General features: G+C 44.8%; 2 protein-coding genes across 3 annotated transcripts; both read right to left on the reverse strand.

Annotated features, from left to right (window-relative positions):
• Window positions 1–167: 167 nt before the first annotated feature.
• On the reverse strand, window positions 168–9,513 carry LOC117840854 (uncharacterized). The gene is made up of 8 exons (XM_034721391.2): window positions 9,287–9,513; window positions 5,202–7,664; window positions 4,965–5,083; window positions 2,835–4,547; window positions 2,611–2,659; window positions 2,276–2,517; window positions 2,006–2,110; window positions 168–1,037 (listed from the first exon to the last, which is right to left on the reverse strand). Exons 2-8 carry the CDS (start codon window positions 7,422–7,424, stop codon window positions 812–814), a joined length of 4,677 nt encoding a protein of 1,558 aa, XP_034577282.1. The 5' UTR covers window positions 7,425–7,664; window positions 9,287–9,513; the 3' UTR covers window positions 168–811.
• Window positions 9,514–14,196: 4,683 nt separating this feature from the next.
• On the reverse strand, window positions 14,197–16,968 carry LOC117837993 (uncharacterized). Of its 2 annotated transcripts, none has more exons than XM_034717848.2 (9): window positions 16,660–16,968; window positions 16,501–16,585; window positions 16,351–16,392; window positions 16,072–16,240; window positions 15,581–15,633; window positions 15,225–15,443; window positions 14,911–14,957; window positions 14,679–14,791; window positions 14,197–14,592 (listed from the first exon to the last, which is right to left on the reverse strand). In XM_034717848.2, exons 1-8 carry the CDS (start codon window positions 16,875–16,877, stop codon window positions 14,737–14,739), a joined length of 888 nt encoding a protein of 295 aa, XP_034573739.1. In that variant the 5' UTR covers window positions 16,878–16,968; the 3' UTR covers window positions 14,197–14,592; window positions 14,679–14,736. The 2 variants fall into 2 exon arrangements, with proteins under 2 accessions (XP_034573739.1, XP_034573740.1); XM_034717849.2 differs by having other exon boundaries at window positions 16,664–16,891.
• Window positions 16,969–17,082: the final 114 nt, after the last annotated feature.

Below are 17,082 nucleotides of genomic sequence, written 5' to 3' on the forward strand. Positions count from 1 at the left end.
GAAATGTAGTGGTACTTAATTAATAAGTGAGGGGATTAACGCACTAAATTATTGGTACTAAAGTAACTTTTTTAGTGTGCTAAGTAGTCCAAAAAATTCTTGCCATCCCAGAGGTTCAGATATTTTATAATAGCTTCATTATTGAGTACCCTGTACAGCTGGAGACATAAAGCACAATACGAGAAGTAAAATATTACCTCAGGAATATTGGCACTTTAAATTTACAAGAACCCGTTAGCGTTTAAACATCACGGGTACAGGAGTTACAAGAATTTCCAAGCACTTTACCCGCCACTTGTTCCATGAATGCTTTCAGCACTACATAAAACTAGTAATTAACTGCTGACTAACAGGGTGGTCAGTTAGACTGGACACACTAGCCAATTTGCATCCCATCCTAAAGGAACCAAAGAACCCAGAGAAAGGCTCACATTATTATCTCCACTCTAGCCCGCCAACACTCCATGGATTTCTTAGAAAGATTGACAAATAGCGAAGAAATCCGCCACATGTGCTAAGCTAGTAAGCATGGACTTCTCTAACAAATTCTGAAGCTAATTACTCTTCATCAGAGAAAAATGATGGGAGATCCACAGTTTTTTCCTTGACTTTCCACAATATACAGGGACCTATACTTGATATAAGGGACAACAACAGCAGCCAGCACTGAGTTGATCGGCTGGAACACGTCCCTTGGCCTCTTCGTGGTATTCTTCTGTTTGGCCATGCTTTGCATGGGATAAGGAGCACTGGGAATCACAGGGCACCCAAGATCATCTGAGGGGCTAGAAAACAATGGAAGATCATTCCACTAGAGTGACAAACAGTACACCCCTTCAGGAAGATTCCCAGGAACTGCAAAAGACATAACATGTCTTTCAGGAAAAATTCTACGAGTCATTTCTGAACCTGATGACCCCTCAACTGCTGCTGCATGGTTTCGGCCATGAAATCTTCCCAAACGATTTACAATAGAAATTCTCTCCAAATCTTGGCACTCCAATTGCACATCTAGCATCGAAGCCCTCTTGTTCAAGCTGCAACAGGAGGCAAATTGTGTTGATAAAAAAAAATTAGTGTTTATGACTTGAGCTAAATGCAAATGTATAAACATGAAACTAATTTAGGAATCCTCCTAGTGATACAGAGTGCAATAGTTATCCTAAGAGCGGTGGGAACTGGTGTCATGTTCTCAGTCAAAAATAAATATCAATAAATGCCAACCAAGAAGCTAAGGTCTATGCAACTTACATCTGCATGCAAAATTAACTGATTAACTAGTCAACTGTAAAACAAATGAAGCTGTAAGGGACACAATACAGTCAACACTGTGTTGGTCTTCATTAGTACCAGCACTATGAAAAATAAAAATAAAAACACGTAGTTACAATTCAAAATCATTTGTTCAGACACCTCCAAAGTACACTGACAACATATCAAGTGCAAACTATTGCACTTAAGCTTCAGTTCGGGTGTTAAACTAACATGAAAATTCTGTGGCAAAATCGGATGTTTTAGTATATTAGGTTTGGTAGAGTCCTTGGAAATTTCAGCCCAAAGCCCTAAGAAAGTGGACAAGGGAAAAAGTTATTATTACTACTATAATGTGTCCAGTTTCATTTCTCTTTTCCTTTTGATTTACTATTTACCACGATTTTTCCATTTGACTTTGAAATGTTAAGCATAGGCAGAGCAACAAAATACAACGGTGCCAAAACCTAAAGTTATAGCACAATGGCAGCCTGAACAGTGATTGTGCTTGATTCCTTCCAAATTTCAATTTCAATATAAATAAATGGCATTTCGATTACAACTTTCCAAGGTCTCAGTCCAAGGGCTGCCAGAAATTCCAAGCAGTAATATTGTGCTGCCAGAAATTCCAAGCAGTCAGAAAGAATATACTAGAACATGCGTCTTAAACATAAATGCATCAAAGCAGTAATGTTGGGAAAGTTAAAGAATCATATGCCAATGAGAACCATGACAGTCATTAGCCATCTCATACCTTACAAAGTCATTTTCCATCTTCCGGATTCTTCCAACAAAGACTTCCACGGCCTTTGACACTTTGCCTTCCATTTTCTTGGCACTCGTTGTTTGTTCAGACGGGCTAGTCCATGATAGAGTAAAATCAGAAAATCTCTAATGATAAAATCCAATTCGATGAGGATTTGATTTGAACAATAAGGTGGCCCAAGTAAGCATTCCCTTCATGCTTGTTAAAAAGAATAAGCAAAAGCACATCACAGTAATCATTCATTTCAGGGAGACTTACTTATTTTCATCGTCCACGGGAGAGGAAGAGTTAAATGATGATGATGCCGCCATGCTGCATGCATCCCTTAGTGTCGACATTGATAGAGTGTATGTCGCACTTTCGAAAGCGGATACAGCTTGTGCTCTGAGAATGGCTGATGGTATAGCAGGGAGAAGTTGCTGAATCAACTGGGTTGTCAAAATTAGCCTCTTCCGCGGTAAATAATTTAGAGGAGCATCATCTGGAGTTTCTGCATCATCCTGTTTCAGAATTTAGTTCAGCATCAAGATTAATCTCTTTCAACCAGTATGCACAAGAACTAAACTAGCTGAATCAGTAAAAGCTGTACTAACCTTCTCAATCAACCTATTAGCTGCCCAAGCCCACTCCATCTCAGATGTGCTGTGAATGAAGTAAAGGTTTTCATTTTTGTGAGCAACATCAGAACCATATAAATTAAATATACTTAGGAGTAAAGGAGAAGTCATAGGGACTAAAACACAGAATAAATCGTTATAAAAAATATAGAATATGTCGAAACATTACTGGGACCTGCAGCACAAGGTAGAATGTATACCTGATGTTCCTCAATTTTTGTGGACTCTCAATTATTTTATGCCAAGAAACAAGCGCGGACTCCATAGCTTTACGCTTCTTAGGCCTTCTCATCATTGAAGATACTTTTACATTGGAAGGAACCAAGGCGTCCATTTTTGTTGATGGGAGGTGATGCCCAGGCCTAACAGATAGGACAGATTCAACTCTGTTTTCAGCAGAGTTATTATTGTCGTTATTCCAAGAAGCTTTTGGAAAATTATATGGCAAAGCTGTGGTCTTCTGCGCATTGAGCATAGCAACACTCTGACCATTTCTGTAGTTTCCATAATGTCCAAACCAAGAAGGTGCCATTTGAGGGTTTATCCTTGGTCTCTCACTTCTTTCAACAGAATTTGATGCTGCACTTGTGCACATAGGCTGAACTTGATTTTGATTATCATTCTGTGCAGTAACCAAACCATGATTTGGACGCTCTCCAGAAGGAAGCTGAGAAGGTATATTAGGATTTCTCTCCTCACTCCTTGAAGCAAAACTCAGCATTTTCATGTCTGAAGGGAATGACCCCGGGACACCAGGGCTTCCAATGTTATCCACAGACGATTTGGTTGAGTTATTGGCTACATGAGCAAACCTTTGACCAGACTTCCAGTCAATCTGCGAAGCATCAGAACCAACATCAGGTCTTATTGTCTTTCCAATTGAACTGCCTGGATCAATATCCGTATGCCTCAAGGCTTGCATTTGATGCAAAAGAGAATAATTTTGCTGCTGAATGTTTGAAGGAGCTGGGCTTCCATGTAGCACAATGCCACCACTACTATTAGAGCTACTGTGGGAAGCATTCATGGCCTGAAAATTTGCTCCTGGGTTCTCCCCATGTTTAGCGCCCATGATGCCTTGCTGACGCAACTGCGCTAAGGATGAAACAGTATTGACGAAATTCCCATCCAAAGAAGGCTTCTGCAAAGATTCATTGCCTCCGGATACAGTAGCTCCAGTCGACTCAAAGTTTGCCTTCTGAGAAGATGCTAACCCTGAATCACTATCAACAGCTTGTTTTGAATCTTGGTTCTGCGAGTTCGCTGAACTTGTCGCAATATCTGACGGAGTCGCTGTTTTATGCCCTTGATCGTCTGCCTTCTGAGAGCTCCATAAATTGGAAGCTGCAGCATTATTTGGAAACATCATAGACTGGAGGATATTAGGTGTAATCTTGTTAGCTTGCATACCAGCTAAACGTTGTGCTGATATGTTTGTCCATACATTCTTGAACACAGTTGCAGAGCTGCCTTGCTGAGGCTGCTGCAGCATGGGTGCAGGACCAGATCTATCATCTGCCGCAGGATACTGCTGACCTGAACTTAACTGGGGAAAACGCCCAATTGGCTGCCCCGTATTTTCTGTTTCTGAAGCATGAAATGGTGAAGATTGAGAGTTTGTATGCGGAGGCGTCAAAGACTGGCTAGGGGTGGAAGGCAGCTGTGACCGGTCATCCTCTGGTGCCGAGTGGTCAGGTTGCTTGGCATCAACATTAGTCTGACTAGACCATAAGTTACCTGAATTTGATTGCCGTTGGGATGGTGGTGCCAATCTCAACCCAAATCCTTGCAAAGAAGGATGGTTAAGTTGCTGCTGGGCAGAAACAGCGCCGAGAGAATTGTTGGGCACATCAGCAACCGCATTGCTGTTTCTTGAGTTGTCCACTTTATGAAGAAGCTGAAGCATATGTTGGCTACAGATAGCAAATACATTCATCAGGCTCTCATGAATAGATTCGAGCATGTTATCTACAGAAAAGAATGCTGGAAGGACTAGTTATGCCTAGAAAGAACTACAAAACAACAGATAGTTACTTCACTGCAAAACATCCCAGTGGAATACAAAATATGACTATCTCATGTTGTGCATCCACAAAGATTATGGGCTGCTGGCTTATCATACTGAAAAAGTACACAGTGAGTTAACTTCTCCGGTACTAATGGGTGTCAAAATAGCCTATTAACACAGAGTTAGTTCATCATGATAAAAAAGAATAAAATACAGTGGTGCTAATGAAGCAGGAACTGAGACCTCACATTGCCAACTGGGATATTAAAAAAATTATAAAGGAATGATGTAATTCAAAATCGTTAAATGAAGTAGGAAGTACCTGTTTTGAACTGCTCTATTCTGAGACAGACCGGTATCAGTTCCTCCAAAATGCAATGCACTGGAGCTGTTAGGGAGACCATGTCGAGATTGAAGTTGCTCTTGTGCCATCATCATTTTCTAAAAATAAGGGAATTGCCTCATGAATAAGAACATTACAGGCATGGGTAATGAAATAGAAAATAGTGGACAAAAATCTCAGCCATATCTGTCGTGGAGATGAAATAGGAAGGTATACCTCATTTACTGAAGGCATACTATTGGAAACATGGGAGTTTGTGCCAAAATGATGCTGCATGTTATTCCGCATCTGATGTGACTGAGGTGGAAACAGACTATTTGACACTGGATTGCCTGGAGAAGGGCCAATGTTCATTCCAGAGCTACCCATAGACCGATTCTGCAACATGTAAGATGCCATTGCTTGCTGACTGGACTGACTTAAATTTTCGGATTCCTTTCCAGAAAAGACAGAATGCCTCCTGGGAGCAGAATCACTTGTTACGTGTTGCCCATGGTTTAAAAGGTGTGCTTGCCTTTCGTTTGGGGTTGCATTTAGATATTCCTGGTTGAAATCGCTTGGTCTTTGGTCTGCACTTTTTCCTGGTGAATCGGAGGTCTCTGGAACCCTATGTCCCATATTGCGATTCATTCCGACTTGCTCACCACTCCGACCAGTGATCATCTGATAATGATCCTGAGTCATCATTGAAATGCTTGAGCTCATCATGCTAATATTTTTACCATCTGAACTTTCATTTGGCATTTGTGCAGAGGTTATATCAGACTTCCTCTGCTGAAGTCTCTGGACTGAATTTGAATTACCTCCACCTGATTTCCAAGAGTTCTCATTGCTATTAAAGATATTTTGGGTACTGCTCATGTCTTGTCCAAGTGCATTGTTGGCTTTCCAGTCATTTTGGTTGTTGCTGGACTCTCTGTTGATGTTGTGATCAGCTGTATTTTGTTGTGACATCCAAAATCCATGAGTGCCAGGTGGTGTAGCATGTGCACCAGTTGACTGCAAATTATTTCTTACCATTTCAGATTTCTGATGCGCCCAAATTCCATTTGCTATGTGCGCCTGTTCTTGTCTACCATCTGATTGATTTTGTTTTAAGCTCTGCTGAAAGTATCCATTGTTGGCTTCTGAAGCAGATTGATGATTGTTAACAGGAGCACTAGGAGGAGATTCATGAGGCATTTGGTCCCTTCGCTCGTAGGGAGTTCTTATGGCATGCTGAAAACTGGCAAGATTTGGGTTATTCATTGTTCCCTCAGCATAGCTGGATGCTGGCGGAGGGCGTGCATTTTCTAGGTTCGTGCCTCTTAATCCAGAAATCTTATTCTCTTCACGGCCTGACATTGAATTGTTCGCAATTATTTGCTCAGGTTTATGGAAACTCAAGCCACTCCACTCTTCTTTGGGACTATTTTCACTGGTTGTAGACTGCAGAGCTTCCTGCATAAGGGCACTCCAGCTACCACTCTGTAGAGATGAGTAAGCACCACCATAGTTATCATTGTCCAAAGAATTACCATTATCATTGTCACCCCTCAACAAAGCTCCCCAGTTGCTATCCTCATCGTTCCCAAATAAAATTTTCTCCTCAGTAGGGTCAAGGCTAGCCCTACCACTTGCTTGCCCAACCTGCACTGCTGATTTCTCTTGCAGACCCACTTGAAGCTCAACTTGGTTCGGCCTACCATGAAAATCTTGGGTTTGAAAACCATGCTGTAGATGATTCATCGTAACCGGACTGCCTGCCTTGATATTATCACCTTGACTTTGCATTGGACTGTTACTTAAGAAACCCCCTTTTCCACGAAAATTCTGCATCAAACTGGAGGCACCTTGCAGGTGAAGACCATGTTCATTCATTGAAGAGTTGAATGGCCTAGATGTCTTTTCAGACTGATCTGGACCTACCCTTGCCATCGCACCCTGAGAATCAGCAGGAATCCCTAAAAACTGGGAATACTGGTTTCCAGACCCCCTGCTGCTGGTGGCATGCATTGGATAAAAAGATTGGTCCACTTGGTGGGTAGCTAGTCCCATTGGTCTCATGGATTGATTCTGAGCATTCGCAAACATTGAACCATTAACGAAATTGCCCACACCAGGAGCACCAACCATCTGATCCCAATTTGCGTTACCATTATTCAACATTTGAGAGTTGCTCGTCAAACTTGGGTCACTGGTAGTAAAATTATGTGGCCATGCAGAATTCATGGCCTCATTGTTGGTCATTTCATTTGACATTGTCGACAATTGATCAGCAGGCAATGGTTTTGCAGGAGCATGAAACTGTCCAAAAGAGGGCTGCATCCTGGGCCCATGATCAGACTGTTGTAGTTGTTGCTGCCTCTGAAACTCCTGCAATTGCTTGAACATCATCTGCTGTTGCCACATCTGAAAATCGTTCTCACCCGCATGCTGAGTAGGGTGAAACTGTGACATTCCTGGAGTGTCCCTATAAGGGTCTAGTGCCCGTGAGAGAGTAGCCTGTTTGCAGTGGACAGATCCCAAACTTTCATATCATATAGAAATATAAGCAGCTATAAATCCCTTTTGCTTCTATGCTGAGGAAGATAAAACCACAACTACACTACCCAGAAGTTCACTCTGAGCTGGTAAAACTATAAACTCAAGCTGCTGCAAACAATCTGAAGTTGTGCCCGTCCTTTATTCCTCCAGAGACTGAAAATGTTGAATAATCATTGCATCAAACAATTGTTGACATGTAATAACCAAAGAAACAAAACATATTCTAGTTACATATAAATTCCTCTTAAGATAATTCCGCAAGGGCATGCAAACAAGTGACACTAAAGAAAATCACGAGCAGCAGAGGCATGAAAATTAATGGCAGAACACATCAGCTTTGACAGTACTGTGTTAGAATTTATTTAAGATAAAATGCAATAGCTTATCAAGACAAACAATTCAAGTTTCCAAACCTAAAATCAACAGAAAAGTGGATCTACTCTTGCTTAAAACTTAGTAGCATAGCCGATAAATGAGACAGTGGTTCAATGCAGGTGCACACAAAAGCATACACGGATCAGACAAGAACAGTCATGAAAGTGGTACAACTCAAGATGGGAGAAAATATGGGTACAACTCTCAGTTGGAACAATGGGCTTATGATTTGATATTTAGAAAGATGTTGTAGCTGATGTTGTCAATTAAACTATTGGCAAGGGAAGGAAAATTGCTGCAATTCATGTGCTGCATGCAACCCATGAGCAAGCAGTTCAGTATCCTACAGCTCCTCAAGACTGGTGGCCATATACAGGAACAGGATTGAAGGATGGTAATGACAAGAGCACAACAAAATCTAGCATTTTCATGATTAGCATGGACAAAAGGCATCTCTCACATGACAAAACACTAGGAAACTGAACAAGCAACCCAATGCCAAATAAAACTACCCATATGACCCCGACAGAGAATGGAACACCCACACAGCACGACAACTACAAGTGACAGTTCACAAAAGGAAATTACAAACTAGGGTAACCTTGTTGGAGTACACTTGACAACCAGCTGTTGCTCATAATACAGATTCCCATTACCATTTGGGCACAAAATTAAGCAAACACAAGAGAAAGTTTAATTAGAAAATGTCAATAGTAGGGGGAGAATTTACTCCATACACTTGCTAAGGCCAAAGATCCAGCTTTTTCGCTCGTAAACATGGGATGCAGATGGCTAAAGCTTTGAAGACGAAGGAGAAACAGCAAGGAAGCAGCTTGAACGCTACCGCGTCCACTAGACGAAACATTAAGAGCTCAAAGTTCAAAGGAGCCGTGAAAAAAGGAGGTCCGTGAAAAAAAATGGGGGGAAACTGGAACAAAGCGTGCCGCATCTACAGAGGCATCCCTAAATCCCCAAGCTTCTTCCCCACTGGGAGACGCCCAAAATCCCGCGCACGCAAGCAGCTCAAGCTAAGCAAGCTTCAACGCTCCATGAGACACCTCTAGGTAGAACCTGAGCTCGGGGGACCTGAACCCAAGCTTGAATCCACCAAACCCCAGTCCGTCCCGCACAAATTACCCACTAAAACCTAAAATTTAGTACCCGGTCGAGCACCTGCGACCAAAACACCGGGAGATCGAGCAGCACTGAGCTCCCAATTTCCCCACCCCCACAGATCCCCGGGGAGAAAAGCCCAAAGCATTCGCCCCCCTCAAAAAATCCCCAAACCCGATCACCGCACGGGCCCTCCGCGCGAGCCCCCGCCCGCCCGATTCGCCCCCTGCAAACGCGCACCCCGGGAGCGACCCCGCGAATTCCGGCCCGATTCGGGCGAGACCTACCTCGATCAGCGCGGCCTCGGCGCGACGGCGTCTGGATCGGGATCGGCGGCGCCGCGCGGCCCCGGCGCTCCCGCGTCCTCCCGTGGCGGTGCGGGAGCTAGGGTTAGGGTTTCCCGCGGCGGAATGGCGAGGGTCTCGAGCTCCGGAACGCGAGCGAGCCAGGCAAGAGAGAGAGAGAGGGAGCGCAGGCAGGCGAGCGAGAGGAGAGAGAGCGCTACAGAGCTGTAGCTCGGGGAGGTGGGGGTGCAAGATAAAGCGTGGCGTACTGGCCCTGCGAAGGTTTCAACGAAGGCGCCTCCGGCCCGGTTCGGCCGGTGGGCCCGGTTCGGCCGGTGCGGAACCGGGCGATCCTGGCCGTTGGTTCGCGTTCGGCGTGGGGCGTGGGCTGCCGGATCGGGAGGGCGGGGGTGACGGCGGGAGCTGACGGCGTTAGGGGAGGAAAGGGACGGGAGGATGGGGGGTGGTGGGGGTAGGAAAGAGAGGAGTGAGAGCCATCGGGATGCGAGCCCGCTGGTAAAGTGGTGAGTAAATGAGGGGGCCGGTTGGATTTACTTTTAAAGAGGGAGGTTGTTTGATGGCGCGGGGCGTGTAAAACATTGAATTTTACTGTACTCGCCGTATCCGGAGATTTGGCAGTGATACTCCTTGGCAGAAACAGAAAATATTTCGAGGTATGGGCATGATGATAGATTGATAGGCATATCACAAATTCTGATGCACTATTGTGTGCGTTTGACCATAAATTTTATTATATGAAATATGTATGTACGTGTAATCCAACAAAATTAGGTGATGATAGGCACATCGTTTCTTCTTCATTTAGAAATTATGGAGTAGGTTATTTTGCTTTTTTTTAGGTTCATAGATATTATTATGCATCTAAATATAGTGTGCGTCTAGGTGCATAATAATATCTATGAACCAAGAAAAGTCAAAACGACCTATAATTTGGAACGAGGGAGTACGTATCTTCTAAGACACATTTTATTTTCTTAGACTAAATTGAAAGTTGTAAATGGAAGGTTTAAAGGTTAGATCGCACGTTTAAAAAAAAACATACTACTATATGATCTATGGTTCGCATCCTATTCGATAGTGGCGACCAACGTAACTTTCAAACTTGATTTTAGGTGGACTCGTGGATGTCAAGAAGTTAGTTTACCTTGCATTGCACAGTAGTCAATGATTAGTAACAATCCTTCATCAACGAGCAAACACATAACACATGAGTTACCTTTAGCGGAAACAAGTCATGATCTTAGCTTTCTTCGGCTTCCGAACTGCAATGGCTTGCGAGAAAAATATATTTATGTATGCGATAACTATATCAAGCATGGCTAGCATAACGACCTAGTACGACTTTTATAAACACTAAAAACACGTATGTATAGATGCCAAGAGAAATCATAACTAAGATGCATGTTGGTAGCCACGCCACAAATATAGCACATGAAGCATCTTTGCTCTCGGATACTGTGAGAGTACATCAAATGTCACTGTTTGTTTAGCTAAGACAGCATAGGATCCAAGTTTTTTCCCCTAGTAGTCAGGAGCTAGCTAACAAAAGACCCCTTGTAGGCTCCCTTCCATTGTAACATGGCAAGTGGTAGGTGAGCTTTGTCCAGCCTCAGGGGTGACTCACTGTCACTACCCCGGTAAACCCTTCGCTCACATCAGAGTACACTACACTCCAAATGATTCAAAGGTCAAGGCCAGCGTACCTCTCTATCCGTTATCATCCAAAGTGAAAAAGGTGAAAACAAAAGGAGGGATGCCTTTGACCTCATGAGTCATGATAGATACTCCTGCCAGAAGCCGTATGCAATCTGTCTGTCCAAGAAGGAAGCAGCCAATGGGAGAGGAGAGTTATTATCACACACACACATTCTCTTCTCTCTGCTGTTCACGGTGGGTGCTGTGCTGCCCCCCTTACTAAAGTACAACGCTTTTCCCATCTCGTCATCAAATCTAACGCACGCACGTCCACATGCACGGCCTTGGGACTTGGGATGGAGCCTGCTTGTAGGCCGGCCTGTCGCAGTACTGGCCTGTACACTTGGAACATTCCCTGCTGCTGGACCCTGGAGAGGGGAGGCCATCTGGCCATGCCAAAGCCAAAGCATCCTTCCTGCTCCTGTCAGTTACTAACAGTTGGCGACGGTAGTGGCGGCAGTACTAGGCTACTGCTACGCGACAGGCAATGCCGCCTGCCCGATGTAGGTTATGGCACAGGCCGTGACTGCTCCATCCTTCCTTCCCTCCCTGTCCCCTGCCTTGCAGCCTCTTTCTATTGTCGCATGTGAGCTAGCTCATAAAATATTTTCTCATATTTTAATAGGTGAGAGAAGAGCTATCTCTTGATGAAGAGATAGTCTTATACACGCATTTCAAGATTACATGGGGATGACGTGTGGAGTCATTCATATTATGAGCTATGTGCTAAGAACCAGATTATTGAAAGGGTTATCTCCTGAAGTGCTTAGAGCTAGCTGCTAGCTCGTACCATCGGAGGAGGCCTTAATTGCTTGCACTCTCACTCACTGAGTCACTGTCCCGTCCGGCCCAGCCCGGCGCCCAAACAAAAGCGGCTGCACGAGACAAAACCGTGCACACCGGCTTGGCGGCTGCGTGCGCAGCAGTCAGCGGCTCGCTCATTCCATGCCTTGCCGGGTTGCCCCAACGGCCGGCGTGTGCGTCACATGCCACTCTGCGTGTCAGCGCACGCACTTGGCTGTCGGCTCCAAGATTCTTGGGCAAAGCGACACCTGCCTGCCAACGGCATGCTACGACTCCACTCCACCTTTTTCCCGTGGAAAAACAAGGGGAGGCCGGCCTAGCACACCCACACGTTCGCATGTGTAGTGTGAGTGTGCAGATTAGATGCCCTCCCTTTCTAATCTCTCCTTTTTCCGGTTGCTGTACTAGAGCATTATTAAAAATGCTGACTTGAGGAAGGAGTTGCAAAGTGGATTTGCCGATTGATAAATGAGATTGTCACATCATGTGTCATGGTGCCATTCTCCTTTTTTGTACTTTGCGCGAGTGATGAGAGGATCCAGGAGACTATCCACCCATCTATCAATTCCCAACCTTTCATTGGAGCAAAGCCAGCATCATTCTCTCAAGTTGCCTGATCCACAATTAAAACTGCGTCTGAGGTTGACTTGCGCCGAGCTGCCCTTTTCAAAACGCAAAAAAAAAAAAAAGTCTGCCTGCTGATTTGGACACCAGCACAGGTGCCTGATGGCGTGCGAGTACGCAAGGGAAAGGAGGACGAGACCTTTCCGGTTTTAAAGCAGGCCCCGTCATCATAATTAACAAAGGGATCGAGCACCCGTGCGTGCGCGCGCCAGAGGGAGACCAGGAGGGCTTTGATGTGGCCACCAGTTGCCCCGGCTGGGGGATCTGGGGCGCCTGAACCCTGACGGCGACACGGCGACGCGCACGAGCGCCTGACCCTGCCCTGCCCTGGCCTGTGGCCTGCCCCCGTGGCGTCGGCAGATGGGCGTGCACCTGACCTGCTGATGTTGCCGTTGTTTTCTTCGAAAAGAACATTGAAAAGGGCCAAGTGGAGACAGGGCAGGAACATTCGGGGTATTGATTACTGGCAGTACGGCCGGCTGGGATTGACCGGCTCGTGATGGGGGTGCGTGTTCGTCGTCGGCTGCCGCTGCAGGTCGCCGCGTCCCTCGGCATCAGCATCATTCTCTTCTCCTCTCTCTCTCTCTATCCCAGCACCAGGGTCACGGAATGTCTGGACGTGTGGTCGCCAGGGTGGTTTTGGTCATACTCATGTGAGGCTGGGGAAAACTATGCTTTATAGTTGTGGTATTTGTTTGTAGCAGCAGAGTCCCCCTCTTTCTCTCTCTATCTGTGTCTGGCAGGTCTCAGTCAGGTAGAGAGAGAAATCAGTCGATCAGAGCTGGCCTGGACTGACCTGGACTTACCTGACCAGTTCAGACTTCTGAATCGGGGTCTAGTATTTTATTAATGCGAGGCACAAGAGTCTGAGAGGATCAGTCATCAGTGGCACTGCCAGTGAGTGATTCAAGGGAGCACATGTTTGACCAGTGTCCTGGGAATGAGAATATTGTACTGATGCAAGCCTTGGTCGATTTGAATTTTTATAAAAGGGGAAAGGGGGAACATGGAAGCATCTGGTCCATACCCACTGGCCCACCTTTTTAATTCGTACTAGGAATCATCATCCCTTTATTGAATCTTTCCAAGTCTCAATCATTGGAAATCGATGTCGGGCATGCCACGCCTCATGCTTGGGTTGGGTCCCCTAGTGCTAGTGGAATCGAGGTTCTCCAGCATCAAGTGCTTGCTTTGCTTGGGATGTGCGGCAGCTGCCGAGGCATTGGCTCCTCTTACCAGCTGAGCGCCTGAGCTCTTGACACCCACACCCTCGAACCGAGGCTGGTTCGGAAATGGCCACAAGCGGAGAGCGCGTGCAGGAGTCACGCAGACTATAGGCCAGATGGATCCCTATGGCAATAGCACAGTGGCTAGAAAAACCCAGAAATATTTTGTGCACAACTTGGCTGTTCAGTGTCGATGGAAAATGCCACGACTTATTTCCCCAGGAACAGAGCATGCCGTAATTTGTAGTGTAAGTAATGGTGTACAAGGGAGTATCTAAAAACAGTGAAGTACTTGTTACACGTTACTAAGTTAGGCTGACGGAACAAAAAAAAGGAGGCGAAAGCCTTTCCTTTTTCCCAAGTGCAGAAAGACAAAAGTTTTTGGATCTGGGGACACTGATGGGCTGACAGGCCCAGCCTGGTTATAGGCATAGCGGGCCAAGGCAGTACAGCCTGGCAGCGACGTGCTTTGCCTTTATTCCACACAGGCTACCCACCCAAAATCCTTCCAGCACCTAAGGACAACAGCATACTTCCTATCTCTGGGTCCATACAATAGTACTCGGAAATATTTAACAGAAAATATCTAATATACAAATATACTGAAAACCAACAAAAGCAAGGCATGTTTTGCAGGAGCATGCCAACAAAATCAGTAATGCATGCAAAAGAAGATCGATATTGCACACTTACAACAGCCAGAACAAACATGAAGCTAGGCAAATGATCCTCAAAAACTCAGGAGCTATCTATTTTTTTTTTTTGAAAAGCAAAGGAGCTATCTAATGCAGTTTAAAGAACAGATTATGGTCAATGATCTTCTCCCAAAGCGATTCCGCGGTGACCCTTCATTGGGTAACTAGCATGGTTTTGTCCTGACTTAGATCTGTAGTTTTCAGCAACTAAATCTTGCTGGCCATAAGCATTTTGAGAGCAGTACTGCATTCCAAAAGCTTAGATAAGTTCTCAAGACTTCTATTAAGACAAAGAAAGACACTAGATAGAGAGAGCAGGTGAATCCTAACCTAACTGTTTTCTCTTTTCCATCCGACTTGAATGGTCCAACAAGATGCATCAAAATCTTCAAGACAATTTGATTTTCATCTCCTCCTCAACAAGCTCAAATATTGCATCAATTCTGAGATAACAAAAGAAATCATCATTGTTGTCATATTAGTTCTTCCAAGTTCAATTTGTAAATTCTGATATTGTTAGTATGTAAAACTCAGAAGTCAAAAGATACAAAAGTTTGCTTACCTACTCTTCTTGATATTCACATTTGCAAGCCATGCAGTTAAATAAACCTGTAAAAGAAGAAGTAAACAAGATATAACCCTTTGTTCGGGAAGCATGACAGCTTAAGGTAGCTAAATTTGATCTAATCCTTCCATAAATCCTTTGTTTGCAAGGTGACAACTTAGTACTCCATTTCGCAATGTATGTCTTGAGCACTTACTAAGTCTACCAAAAAGAAGATATAAGATGCATCAACTAGGAAGAAATGCAGGCATCTAGATAAACTGCAAGATTCCCTGAATATCAAATTCAAGTGAATTTTGCAAACTATATACCTGTAAAACTTCATGCGAAGGGTGACTGGCAGGTCGCTGACTCCCTGAAATATAGGCGCACCAATTTTCAGGCAGTGGGCAGGTCTCGCCTGACTGAAGGCCAATACTCTGAAGTTCATCTGATTCACCATCATATAGCTCATCACCCCAATCTAATGATGTCTGATGTTCTGCACCTTCCTTGAAAGAAATTGAGAGAAGTTCCAAGACAAGCAGTCTCTAAAAATGCAAATGGTTTCCATTGTCAGGTGACTTTGTCCAAAAAAGAGAATGCGAGCAAGCAAAACAAACCTGATTACGAACAGCACAAGTTAAAACACAGATGTACTGAAAACTGAATGCAAAGAGGGATGTACCTTCAACTTTAGGTCTGAAACAAACATCTCAACAAGCTCCTGGGCAAGACTCTCTAAGATAGTTCACAAAATAAAATTAAACATAAGAATTCTATTACAGTGGATTAGAAACATGCCAACATGAACCTGAGCAGCCATCTTAAAAAAACCAGGATGGTGTTTTTTTTTCTCAAACATGAGAAGCAAGGTATTTAAAGTAAGTTTGTTCAATGAGATAATACAGCATACCGCAGAGAAAGGTATGTTATAATTAATAGTTGTTCTGCCAATACATCAAACTCATTTAACTTTTGAACCTTTTATAAAAGGTAAGGATATAAGATAGGAAATCCTTGGCATATCCAACAGAGGAAAGGTCATAGTGACTTAGCAAGTTAATCCACATGCATTTATCAAATTCAAAGTGTATGCACCACTGGAAATGCTCTGATGTGATTCATAAGGGCAGTGAATCGTTATAGGTATGCATTGGAAAGAAAAGAGCAACTCACCAAACTCTAGTATTGAAAACCATTTGAATACTGGGGCGCCTCCACCATCCCCTAAATCATTTAAATCATCTTGTCGTTCAGAAAATTGTGCAACAGAACCATTTGGGGACACTTTGGAAAAACAGCGCATGGAACGGGAAGCTTTAACCAAGCGGCACAAAGCACGGACCTATCAACAGGGTAAACAGGAAAAAATATTACTTCAGGAGTTCACATCGATGCACTACAGGCTCCAGACTTAAAGAATCGAACCAGCATAGCCTTGTACAGGTAAATTACCATATTCTTGTAGCACGACAGAAGCATGTCACCGTATTGCTCCTAAACCAAGCAAGGAGAAACAAAATCAAAAGATTAGCAGTGCAGTGGCAAACTAATTCGCGCGATCAAACAAATCTTACACTGAATTGCCGGCCAAGGTGTTACTACCTCTCTAAGCGCCAACTTGGAGCTCGCCTTATCTCGGATCCCCGGCATGTCCTTGAGCACCCCCAAATCCGTCCCCGGCATGTCCCTGACAGCCAACCCCACACAAAGAGATGTCAAACCCCGTGGCACCCCTGAATCGCAGAGAAAGAGGAGGCCTACCTACGGGAGATGTGGGCGTTGACGAGCAAGGAGGCGTGGGAGCGGCCGTCGGCGGCGGCGGCCAGCCACTGTTCCGTGGCGGCGTGCAGATGCGACCATTGGTTGCGCACGTTGCGAAGCGCCGCCGACCTCCACAGCCTCAGCGACGAGGGCGACGGCGATGGGGAGGCGGCGGGCTGGTGGGGCGGCCGGGTTGGGGTTGCTGCGGAGCTCTCCATTGCTTCGCCTGCGGACTCGCGGAGAAGGGTTTTGCGTCGCTTTGTCCCCTGGCCCACTTGGAAGAGAGAGAGGCAGAGGTACCCGGCAGCCGCGGCTTCCTCCTCTTGGATTTTTATCAGAAAAATTCAGAAGGGCGCTGGTTTACGGCCATACAACGGTCAAATGGAAAAAAAATAAGATAATGTTTGAGTTAATTTCACAAAC

The sequence above is a fragment of the Setaria viridis genome, chromosome 9 (assembly GCF_005286985.2).
Source record: "Setaria viridis chromosome 9, Setaria_viridis_v4.0, whole genome shotgun sequence".
In the NCBI taxonomy this organism is placed as follows: Eukaryota; Viridiplantae; Streptophyta; class Magnoliopsida; order Poales; family Poaceae; genus Setaria; species Setaria viridis.